This window comes from Stigmatopora argus, chromosome 2 (assembly GCF_051989625.1).
Source record: "Stigmatopora argus isolate UIUO_Sarg chromosome 2, RoL_Sarg_1.0, whole genome shotgun sequence".
In the NCBI taxonomy this organism is placed as follows: Eukaryota; Metazoa; Chordata; class Actinopteri; order Syngnathiformes; family Syngnathidae; genus Stigmatopora; species Stigmatopora argus.
Window position 1 is genome coordinate 3,732,348 of NC_135388.1, and position 11,638 is coordinate 3,743,985.

General features: G+C 41.8%; 1 protein-coding gene across 1 annotated transcript; it reads left to right on the forward strand.

The window, feature by feature from the left end:
- Nucleotides 1-200: 200 nt before the first annotated feature.
- Nucleotides 201-7,502, forward strand: LOC144067940 (uncharacterized). The gene is made up of 5 exons (XM_077592034.1): nucleotides 201-415; nucleotides 1,936-2,786; nucleotides 4,621-4,792; nucleotides 6,112-6,278; nucleotides 7,131-7,502. Exons 1-5 carry the CDS (start codon nucleotides 220-222, stop codon nucleotides 7,278-7,280), a joined length of 1,536 nt encoding a protein of 511 aa, XP_077448160.1. The 5' UTR covers nucleotides 201-219; the 3' UTR covers nucleotides 7,281-7,502.
- The last annotated feature ends 4,136 nt before the right edge of the window (nucleotides 7,503-11,638 follow it).

Genomic DNA, 11,638 nt, shown 5'->3' on the forward strand with positions numbered 1-11,638 from the left:
ATGTTTAATAAAGGGCAAAAAATACACCAAAAAAGCCACACTGGATAAAATCCTTTTACATTCACAGTTAATTATTATTTAAAAGAGTGCCTAAATAGAGGGGTTTAATTTGGCTAGACATTTATCACACTCCACTTAATTAGCTACCCAGTATAACCAGTATGATTTAAATGAATGGGATGGATAGAAATTGGGAGAGGAGGAAAACAGGAAGTGAGCATGCAGAGTATTCAGTCAGGTCTGGAGTTCATCGCTGGAATAAATCTAAACTCACTCAGCCAGTCTTTTGAGTGTGTGTGTGTGGCGGTGCGTGTATGTGTGTGTATAAGTGAGCATCATGATGGTCTTAGTGGGCATACACTGACTCAACACTGCAGACTGGCAGACGCAAACATGACACACTACATCTTGCCCGGTAAGAACTATTTTTTTTGTTTCATTTCGACTGTAATGGATCCATAAGAAAAGCCTTTTGGAGTTTCAGGATTAAAAATATTAAGATATTAAGACACATAGTGATTTAAATGTGTTTTTACATTTATTGCATGGGGAATTCCCAAAAGAGGAATTGGGCTGAGATATTATTGTAGCATGATAAAATAAGGTATTTTTTTCAATTTTGTTGTTGTTGTGGTGTTTGTTTGAAAATCTATTTTAATGTTTGACCAATAGATCATTTCCTCTTGAGAATTATGTAATTAGAGTATCGGTATTGCTATGGTTATATCTGATTGTATATATTGGTGGTTCTTATTTTCTATTACTTTGCCATAAATCATCTTTCATAGGTGGAATTGTTGCTGGGCATGTTAATAGCATTATTTTTTTTAGCAACTATAGCCAGTAAAAGAACTGATTTGAGATAACATGGGATTTTTAAAGATTTTTTTTTTTATGTCGGAGGCGGCTGTACTTTTTCTGTTAAAGTATATGAACGGCAAGTAAAACGCTTATTATATAATGACTATAAATTTGTTTGAATTTGTTTCCTTCTTCTGGTACTTCCGCTTATTAGGTGGTACAATTAGAACACACACTATTTAAAACAAAAAACAAAAATCAGCTAAATAGTGTTGTGAAAGGTAAATGTGTCCAATTAATGCCAACCTTCCACAAAAGTCATTAAAAAAATAATTATCGTACAGATATGTATGATACCACGTTTTGGAAAACATACAATATCATTTGTATGTATAATAAATACCACGTTTTTGGAAACATGTTCTCTCGGGGCTTGCATGGGTTTTCTCCGGGTACTCCGGTTTCCCTCCCACATCCCCAAAACATGCATGGCAGTCTGGTCAAGCACTTTAAATTGCCCCTAGGTGTGAATGGTTGTCCGTCCCTTTGTGGTCACGAGGGTCGCGGGGGTGCTGGAGCCTATCCCAGCCAACCTCGGGGAGCAGGCGGGGGACACCTTGAACATGACCGGACCTTTGGTCGCCGGACGTTTGGTCGCCGGACGTTTGGTCGCCGGACGTTTGGTCGCCCGGACATTTGGTCGCCGGACGTTTGGTCGCCGGACGTTTGGTCGCCCGGACGTTTGGTCGCCCGGACGTTTGGTCGCCAGACATTTGGTCGCCGGACATTTGGTTGCCCGGACGTTTGGTCGCCGGACGTTTGGTCGCCGGACGTTTGGTCGCCCAGGTGAATATAATTTTGAGAGCTGGTTTCAACAGTAGATATTTAGATATTAAACTCTCTCTCTCATGAATATAGTTTTGAGAGCTGGTTTCAACTCTGTCATGTTGTCAAACGTCCGGCGACCAAACGTCCGGCGACCAAACGTCCGAGTATCCACCTTGAATTGGTAGTCAGTCAATCACAGGGCACGAGGGGAGAAAGGACAACCGCTCATGTCCACAGTCACACCGCCGCTGATTGGGAATCGAACCCAAGTCAGAGCTCCACGAAAAATCTCCTTTTTGCCTCCAGTTCCTTTGCAGATCCTACTGGCCGTCCTCCTGGCCGTCTTCTGCTACTGCTTGGTCCTCGCCTTAATCCTTCGCTGCCGGCCCAAGAAGGTTGTGCCACCCGTGGACGAGGAGATGGGCACGCCGCGGCCTCGGCTGACCGAGCGAGTGACCGCCACGGTCGCGCCGACGCTGTCCACCAGGCCCGTCCGTCAACAGTACGAAGAACTGGACGGCAACTCGCTGGACTTTGCTTCCTCCAAAAGCAGCTCGTCCCCGTCCGAGGACGATCTCAGCGACCTGGCGTTCGATTCCGGGCGTTCGTCTCCGATTCGCCGCCTCAGTTCTCCCGCCGCTCCTCTGGAGCGCCCTCAAAACTGGAGCCAGGCGAGGACCCGGCGAAGCACTGTAACCGGGGAAGGTCTCAGCCAGCGGGCCACGCCTTCCCCCGCACGCTACGGCTCCATCCCGGCGCCCAAAGCCGCCGAGCCGGCCCCCTCGCTCCACTTTTCCCTGCTCTACTCCTCGAGCGGTACCCTGGTGGTCAACATTCTGGGGCTGAGCGGCAGGAGGCGGGGCAAGCGAGTCCTGGTGAGGGCCAGCTTGCCTCCGCTGTGCCCGTCGCCGCAGCGGGTGGTTTCCCGGCGGAGCAGTTTCGGCCCCGACTCGCAGAGCGTGGCCCTTCGAGCCGGTTCCGTGGAGAGGCTACGCTCCTGCACGTTGAGGCTGGAGGTCTACGGTCGGGACTTTTCGGGACTGCGGGAGGTGGCGCTGGGCGTGGTGGAGATGCCGTGCCAGCGACTGGATTGGGAAGCGGACACCGCGGTTACGTGCACCAGGCAGCTCAGTCCCGTCAAAAGCAAGCTCAAGAAGGTAGGTTTTTTTTTAACGGTAAATGCGGAGGCTTGTCCCATAAAAATAGCATTTAATCCATTTTTTCTGTGTTTTGAGTTCAAAAATCATTTTGTAAAATCTAAAAAATTATTTAAAAAAGCTAAAATAAACATTGTTTTAGATCTATAAAAAACTGAATATTCAGGGCTTTTAATCCATCTATAAAAATAAAAAAATCTAAATATTATATCTAAAATGGTCCGGCCCACGTGAAATCAAGTTGACGTTAAAGCGGCCCGCCAACCAACCCGAGTCTGACACCCTTGGTTAGGCAACCCGGCAGGTGATTGGTTAGTGTGTCGGCCTGACAGTTTTGGGGTTGTGGGTTCGATCCCTGGTCGGTCCTCACTGAGTGGAGTTTGCATGTTGCGTGGGTTATCTTCGGGTACTCCGGTTTCCTCCCACATCCCAAAAACATTCATGCTAGGCTAGGCTAGCTGGTTGAACAGTGTAAATTTCCCCTCGCTATGATTGGTTGTCCTTTGTCTCCTCGTGCTCTGTGATTGGCTGTGCCCGTCAGGTTCCCTGAAGTCAGCTGGGATAGGATTCGGCACCCCCACGATCCTTCCAGCAAATGTATGAATGAATAATTCTAAATAAAATAGCACTTAATAAAAAATAATTAAACTACAAAAAATAATTTCTAATAAATAGAAGTGGACCAATGCTAAAAAATCAAATAAGTTTGGAGTGTGTGAATCTGGGAATTTTACGGTTTTGTTTTGCAAATCTCTTGTGACTTGACTTACCTTAACGACTATTTGACGGCCATTGAGAGCATTATAGACATCATATTAATTTTATCCGTGGGTTAAATTGAAATGGATTGGACGTGTATTGCTATTCATAGCTTTTTAAAATATCAATTTCCCTCTTTTACGAACATACTTTCACATGGCAGTCAATGGGTTACGCTAATGATAGCTTTGGAAAGGCTTAATAATTCAAAAAAAAATCTAATCATTGCTAAGAACATATGTCATATATTTTAATTCACATAGGATTTTTGCACTATGTTCCATCTGTGTCGCTTCATTGCATCAAATCAACAATTCCTTTAGCCTAATGTAGCACAGTTGTTTGTCACGGTCAAAAAGAGCAGCCAATTGGCATGGCGCTCTGATTGAACATTTGCGAGGGAAGCCATGAATAAATTGCTGACAACTGGCGAGTCAAAGCTCATTTCTGTGAAAGCCACTATTGCTCTTTCCTCCCGATCGGAATTGATCGATGTGTTTGGACCCACGCACGAGTTGCGACGGCGCTGACGTAGACGCCAGGCATAAACCCCCCCCCCCCCACCCACACACTCCGTTCCATTTACTAGCAAAGTCCATCTTTCCAACAAGACAAAGAGAGAGAGAGAGAGAGAGCGACATACACCGAGGTGGAGGGACTTTATCCACGGCAACGCACTAGTAACCGAACAAACACATTTAAATTAGCTTGGATTAATATATAGTACACAAAGGGTTTTTGAAATTCAAATAATATTAAATAGACTCCATAAAAACACATCGCGGTTATTTAGCTATTGCGGCAGATCTTGGAACCTTTCAACCGTGATAAACGAGGTATTACTGCACTGCCTATTGAGCACTTTGCATGAGTCAACACGTAGCCAACAAGGCGAAACGATGACGTCCCATCATGCTAGCTGGAGTAAAACAATAAGTGTGGACAGGATATGATGTAACAACAACTCATGCGTGGTTGCGCCTCGGAGCGTGAAGACAAACATCTGCTGGACTCAAAGATTCCCGAGTGTGATTTTGATCCAAAACCTGTTCCTGTGTTCGTTCCTTTTCCCCAGAGCGTGAGCTCGCAGGACACCTGCGCCGGCAGGAAGAGCTCGCTGTGTCCGCCGCGGTCGCTAGGCCAGCTTTTTGTGCTGCTCCAGTATCAGGCGTCGGCCGGCCGCATCAAGGTGATGGTCCGTAAAGCCGAGCAACTGGCCAAGCTAACGCGCATCCCCGGAGCTCCAGGTAATACCACAAATCGGAATACTACGTACGATACGCCAAACGTACGATACGCCAAACGTAAAGTCCGATATGCCTACCAGTTACTCGAAACAATTGAAAAAAATAATGTGAAATTGCTGCCAATAAATGCATTACTTTTGGTGAACCTAAACATCTTTAAGGACTGTATTTTTATCAGGCACTTTTTTATAGTCTGAAAGATACCAAATGTAAAAAAAAAATACAGTGCAAACTATTATCGTATGTTCTCGCGTATAAGCCGGATTTGTAACTCAAAAAAATGATGACTGAATCAAGGGTACGGCTTATATGTGAACAATACTTGCTATACTCTTTTTCACCAGTAGTAACATTTACAATTTGTTGGTTATTTTCTGTTTTGCAGTAAAAAAATACTGGATTAATTAATTCCTTATGATATTGACCCTAATAATATGCTTTTGATTCATCCAGTATCTCAGAAATACCACGTTTGATTATTTTTCTTAAGATTTTCCCTTCAAAGGAACACATTTGTACTCCCTATTAAAACAATGAATATGGAGGTGAAAATTGTGAATCAGGGGGCAGCTTATACATGAGAAATTGGAAAATTCAGCGATTTTAAGGCAATTTTAAGGGTGCGGCTTATACACACGGCGGCTTATATGCGAGTAAATACAGTAGTTTTGCATAAGATAATTATTTGTTGGAAATTCAGGTGTTGCAGCATCAGTATTTTAGCCGATAGGGGAAAAAAGTATTGTAGTATGAATAAAATGCAGCATACTGATGGAAACCCAAATACAGTAATACCTCATTTATCGGGGTCCATAGGTTCCAAGACCTGCCGCAATAGGTAAAAAACAGCGATGAAAAAGGACAGTGTTCTTATTAAATATTATTTATTCTCTGATTCATTATAAAAAGACCTCCTAATTGCCAGTAAAATACTCTCCAAATGTGACTTGCCCATTCAGTGGTGAGGTATTACGGTATTATTCCCAGACCATAATCCTTAGTGCAGTCGCCAAGTGTAAGCGTATATTGGCGTCTGCTCGCCATCTCATTTCCAGTCTCGCTTCGCTGGCGCGCAGAAAGCAAACCAAGAAACCCAGTGTTGACATTTTTTAGACAAGTTCATTCCACTTTGTTTCCCTCAACGAGATTCCGGCGCTTCCAAGAATGTGTCATCGCCATCGTACGCTATAAACGATGCGTGGCTTTTAAATGATTACACAATCCAATTAGAGCGCTTGAGTGGATTGAAAAAGGCAAGCCGTATTTATTTTGGACCACCGATAATGCGGGCGGACACTAAATCGGGTTTTTCTCCGCAGACCACTACGTGATCATCAAATTGCATCACGATGGCCGAGTGATCGGCGCCAAGGAGACCAAAGGAGTCGCCACTTGCAGTCCAGTTTGGAATGCGCCTTTTTTATTCGACCTTCCGCCTGGCGACATCGCCCAACTGCCGTTACTTCTCGAGTTCGTCGTCATGCAGGTACGCGAAACACGGGAATTCATGGCAATTTCACTTGAGACGATTTTGCGATATATGACGATATTTCATGACACGATTCTTGTGTGGATTCAAAATTCTTCTGAATCGATCGTTTTTGGTGAAAATGAACAGGTTGCTGCACTTCTACTTGCCTCCAGTAGACGGCAGCAGTCAGCCGTTGTGCCCTTACATGTACTAATCATGCTTGAACGCGCGAGGGCGCTGTTTCCCAGTTCAGACCGCATTTTTTCAAACTCTAATTTAAAAAAATACTACATCTGGATTGGATAACTTTATTCATCCTGTATTCGGGAAATTTCATTATTCAATAGATTGACAGTAATGCTTTAAAAAAATTGAAAAAGTTCACTTTAATAAGTTATTTTGTAGTGCCGAAAATGACAATGCTCAAGCTAATGTTTTGACCTGCCATGTTGTTTTTTTTAAATAACACTGTTATAGAGTGCTATGCATTCTTTAAGTTATATATATGTAAACTATATATAATTTTATATTTTACATCCTGCCTTTAAGCAAGTCTGCAGTAAAAATATTACAAGTCCATATAAAAGATGTTTACTCTAATGCTGAATGAGGTTTTAGAAAAAAATGGGTATAAATGTACTTTTATGCCCATTACAATTCTTTTAGTTTCTGTGTGATATGCAAAAATCGAAATAATCGTCTTAAAACGTAGCATCAGGAGCAATTCCGTCTAATCGCAAGATAAAACAAGACTTCCAACTAATATCATATTTACTCCAAACTATAATCCAAAACGATTTAGTCTTATTACGATATGACATATCATTTCAATAAATTCCAATTGACTATAAGGATTATTCTCCACAGGGTCGTCTCTACACCAAGAGCAGCATTTTGGGCCGCGTGCTGATTGGTGGACACGTTTCGGACGAGGGGCGGGGACACTGGAAGGAAATGTGTAGCCGAGGCCCGGTGGAGACTGCTCGTTGGCACGCCATCCAATCAGATTTACCGTAGAATTACAGATAAAAAAATGCATTAGTTTTAGTTGTGTTTATTCCACTTCTAAAGTGTCCATGTACTCTATATAATTTGTTCTGTTATAAGTCATAAGTGAGCATTGGGCCAATCCAAAGGTCCCAACCAGAAGCATATAGCTAGCCTTGTTAGCTTAACTGGCTAATTTTAACACGTTTTTGTGTTTAAAATCTGCTAGTTTCAGCTGAATATTGTTGTTTTTTTGGGCAGAAAGTGTTAAAACATGTCATCAACAAATAATAAATGACCACTTCTGTTCACATTTCTGTCCTACTTGCACTATAAATCGGTAAAAATAAACCACTGCCGTGATGTGTAATCTCCGCCTTCGAGCGCTATGATGTCATAACACGTTGGCGTACATGTGCCGCCGTGACATTAACGTACGGTGCGTAATATGCCAAGTTATTAACATCTCGTGCATGAAATGGGTTCAAGGCTAAATCATTCTCAAGAAAAAATGTGAAAGTCGGTAGCATGATCTCTTAGTTAGCTTCCCAAAATAGCATCAAGCTATTCTTCTTGATCAAATCACACAAATGTGTCCATGTGAGTGTGTCAGTTCTGAGATTGAGGGATTCAATCCCAGATTCGGACCTTCCTGTGTGGAGTTTGCATGTTCTGCCTACGTGGGTTTTCTCCGGGTACTCCAGTTTCCTCCCACACCCCAAAAACATGTGCGTTAAAGATTCTTAATTGCCCTTAGCTATGATTGGTCGTCCGTCTCTTTGTTCCCTGCGATTGGCTGGACACCAATTCAGGCTGCCCGTAGTTGGATGGGATAGGCTCCAGCACCCCCGCGACCCTTGAATGAATGAAGGAGGAAAAATAGCATTGTGACTGTTGCCGGCTATTTCCATGAAATGCTATTAAGCCCTGCCCCTCTGTGGACATGTTTGGTAATACAGTCTAGGCACCAGAACATCTGGAGGTCTTGGTTCAGGATCAGAGAAAGTCTGGGATCAGATCTGGCTCTCGTCTCTCAGCGCTCTCTGCGGCCATGATTAATGGAGGCTCCGTCACGGTGGCGCGACGCCATTTCACGCTTTTTTGTGCGGACCCACGCCGACTCCAGTTGCAACATAATCAATCAGAATGCTCCAAAATTGGTAAAATTACCAGTTTAAGTCAACTTAAAACTGGAGTCCACATCTCGGAACTTCAGCGGCTTGTGAGATTTGATATCAAATTCCAAGCAAAAAATGTGGAGGGCACTTTTCTTAACCCTTTCATGCATGAATTATGATTTTTTGTTCTTGAATGTTTTCATTACAAAACGCTCTAAATTGCTCCTAGCAACGATTCTCCTTTTGCGCTGTGATTGGCTGGTCACCGATTCAGGGTGGCCCCCGCCTAGTGCCTATTGTTGGCCGGGATAGACTCCAGCACCCCCATGTGCAGAAAATGAATGAATGATGTGCTTATTTTGCATTAGAAAAATAAAAAATAAATAAAAAAATGAATTAATTTAGTGAAGGGTTGCAATCGAAAAAAAAACATTTTTTTAACTTGTAAAAAATAAAAAACGCAATTACAAAAAGCCACTACTACCAAAAAATAGAAGGCATTTTAAATACATTCATTGAGAAAATTCAATTTGAAAAAATAATTGAAAACAAGAAGAATACAGACATAAGTTCAAATAATTGTGGTGTGTGGGAATTGTGTGCTGTTTTTCTTTTAAATTAGGAATAACAAGGGAAGAAAATTAAAGCAATCCTAAAAGCAAAAATAGAAACCCATAATGTCTTTGTTGGCGTGTGTCATTTCAAAATAAGGGTAATGGCATCTGTTTTATTTTACTTTCAAGTTGCTCTAATGAGGAAGAAGTTTGGAATACAAGAAAAGCAGACTTTTTGGCCAAATGTGTTTGGCAACTGCGCAGATTATTTCAAAGAATGTCACATTTTGTTTTAAAACACTGCGTGTGTGATTTTGGTAAAAGTCAAGCGAATCCTGATTTGTAGTTTTTTTGATTGGGGGCAATTGAAATTGGACGCATTACTTTAACTGACTTCACGTTGTCGTGAGTGAATAATCATTTTGTTTTTCTTCAATATTTTTAGGACAATGTAAATTGATATAGGAGCCGGGTCTCAAACCCGTGGCCTGGGGGCCAAGTGCGACTATGTTTTGCATCATTTGGACATGCTGTTGCCCACCCACACCTCATACCTCTACTTACGAATGCCTGTAGGTACGAACGTTTCAGGTTACAAATTTTTTTAATATGCAAATAAGTGACTCGAGATACGAAAAAGATCCAAGTTACGAAATGCCCCAAAAAGTAAATCCATTTCCTTATTCATTATTTTATTTTGAATTCCCCTATTAAGCGATTAAAAACTACAAATGCAAATTGGCACATATTTTCACACACACACATAGGGCACACGTAAAAGTCTAAAATGTACTACAAAGCGGACGGCTTTCGGCCCTAGTAGAACGGTCTCTTGCCGCCATCTGGCGGACAAACACGGGTATTACAACCACAACGGCCACGGAGGCAGATATTTCAGTGGCACCGGGCACATTTCATATGCTTTATTTATTCTAAGACATTAACAAATCATACCCTTATAATTTTCTCTCATTTTTGTGTTTTTCCTCACATCTTTCATACAAAATTGGAACAATTTGACCAATTTTAAAGGGTTGTGTGGACAGTGGAACGAATTAGAGAATTTACATATAAAGTACACCTCTACTTACGAAATTTTCAAGTTACGAAGAAAGTCTTGGAACCAATTAATTTCCTAAGTAGAGGTACGACTGTATTACGATTTGCCATCCACTGACGTAACCGCTGTCCCTGAAAGGGTTAATAATCCTTTAACTCAGGGGTGTCAGACTCGTGTTGGTTCGCGGGCCGCTTTAACGTCAACTTGATTTCACGTGGGCCGGACCATTTTAGATATAATATTTAGATTTTTTTATAAATGGATTAAAAGAACTGGATTAAAATCCTTGAATATTCAGTTTTTTATAGATCTAGAACATTGTTTATTTTAGCTTTTTTAAAATATATTTTTTAGATTTTCCAAAAGGATTTTTGAACTAAAAACATAGAAAATGGATTAAAAAATTACAATTATTGATTTAAAAGGGGGAAAAATCAGGAAATGTAATATACATCTATACTCTTCATTTGAATTTGATCCTAAAACAGAAAGTCGGCACTCATGATTTACTTTCCCGGGCCACACAAAATGATGCGGCGGGCCAGATTTGGCCCCCGGGCCACCACTTTGACACATGTGCTTTAACTCATCCTTAAAATTATTACTTTTTTAATTTTCATCCAAAGAAATATGTGAAGTGAACTCATGAGCAACCCTCAAAAATGCCATTAGGGAAAGTATCAATTATTGCAAAATGTAGTACTTGAAAAGTACTTAGCAAAAATACCACCTGCCAAGTCATTTCATTTTGACTTTCACCTGAAAAAACACTCCTTGTCTGCCCCAAAAAATGAAACATTTATACTCCCTAACTCCTGAAAATACCAACGACGCCCTGTTCTTGATTCCTACACTATAGTAGAAATAGAAATTGACGAGTACACCTAAAAAACAGGTGTCACAGCATGGCGTGGAAGTGGGAAGCGTATTCCGGATATTCCGGAGCAGCAGCAGCTGCTCTCAGTGTCCTTCTTCCTCCCTCTCTCTCTCTCTCCCCGACTCCCCCTTTTCCATCTCTCACTTTCTTTTTCTCTCACCGAAGCCGCATAAACAAAGCAGCGTTAAGCCAAAACACATGAGGGAGAAGACAATTTGTCTTTGTTTCTTTTTTTTTCTTCTTATTGTTCTTCCAAAGCTTCGGCGCTGATGTGTTTTCAACTGACAGCGAAATTCCCACTTGGGGGAAAAAAAGTCATTTGGTTTCACTACGGCTTCATTATATGGATTTGGTTTAAGAAAGAAAGTGCGGTGCCCAAAGCTAATGGGGATCAAAGGAGAAAAGAAAGCCAAATGTCATGTGTTTTGCATCCAAAAAGGAAAATAAGATCAAGAATCGGAAGAAGGGGGACGGGGGGTGGTGCGGCTATTGTTTGGTAACAGCGTAATTTGGATGTGCAGCCGTGTAATTCACAAAAGTACTTTTGTTGTATTCATCGACTTTAGACAAAGCTATGCCGAAGAGGTTAAAAGTTTTAAATGACCTTTGCTTTTTCCCATTTCAAATTGACGTGGAATCCATTCAAATTATGCTGAGTTCATACCTATCAACCTCGGCCAATTGCTCCCCTTATTAATGATTGCAATTCCCCTTATCAAGCGAGAAAAAAACGTACATGTTTACTCACATGTACTTAAAAGGGTACTCGGACGATTCGC

What these genes read in the sequence shown, in the direction of transcription:
- LOC144067940 (XM_077592034.1), top strand. Translation starts at nt 220, where the DNA reads ATGCAGAGTATTCAGTCAGGTCTGGAGTTCATCGCTGGAATAAATCTA. An exon ending in GACACACTACATCTTGCCCG is followed by an intron (nt 416 to 1,935) that starts GTAAGAACTATT and finishes TTTTGCCTCCAG; the next exon opens with TTCCTTTGCAGATCCTACTG. An exon ending in TCAAAAGCAAGCTCAAGAAG is followed by an intron (nt 2,787 to 4,620) that starts GTAGGTTTTTTT and finishes CCTTTTCCCCAG; the next exon opens with AGCGTGAGCTCGCAGGACAC.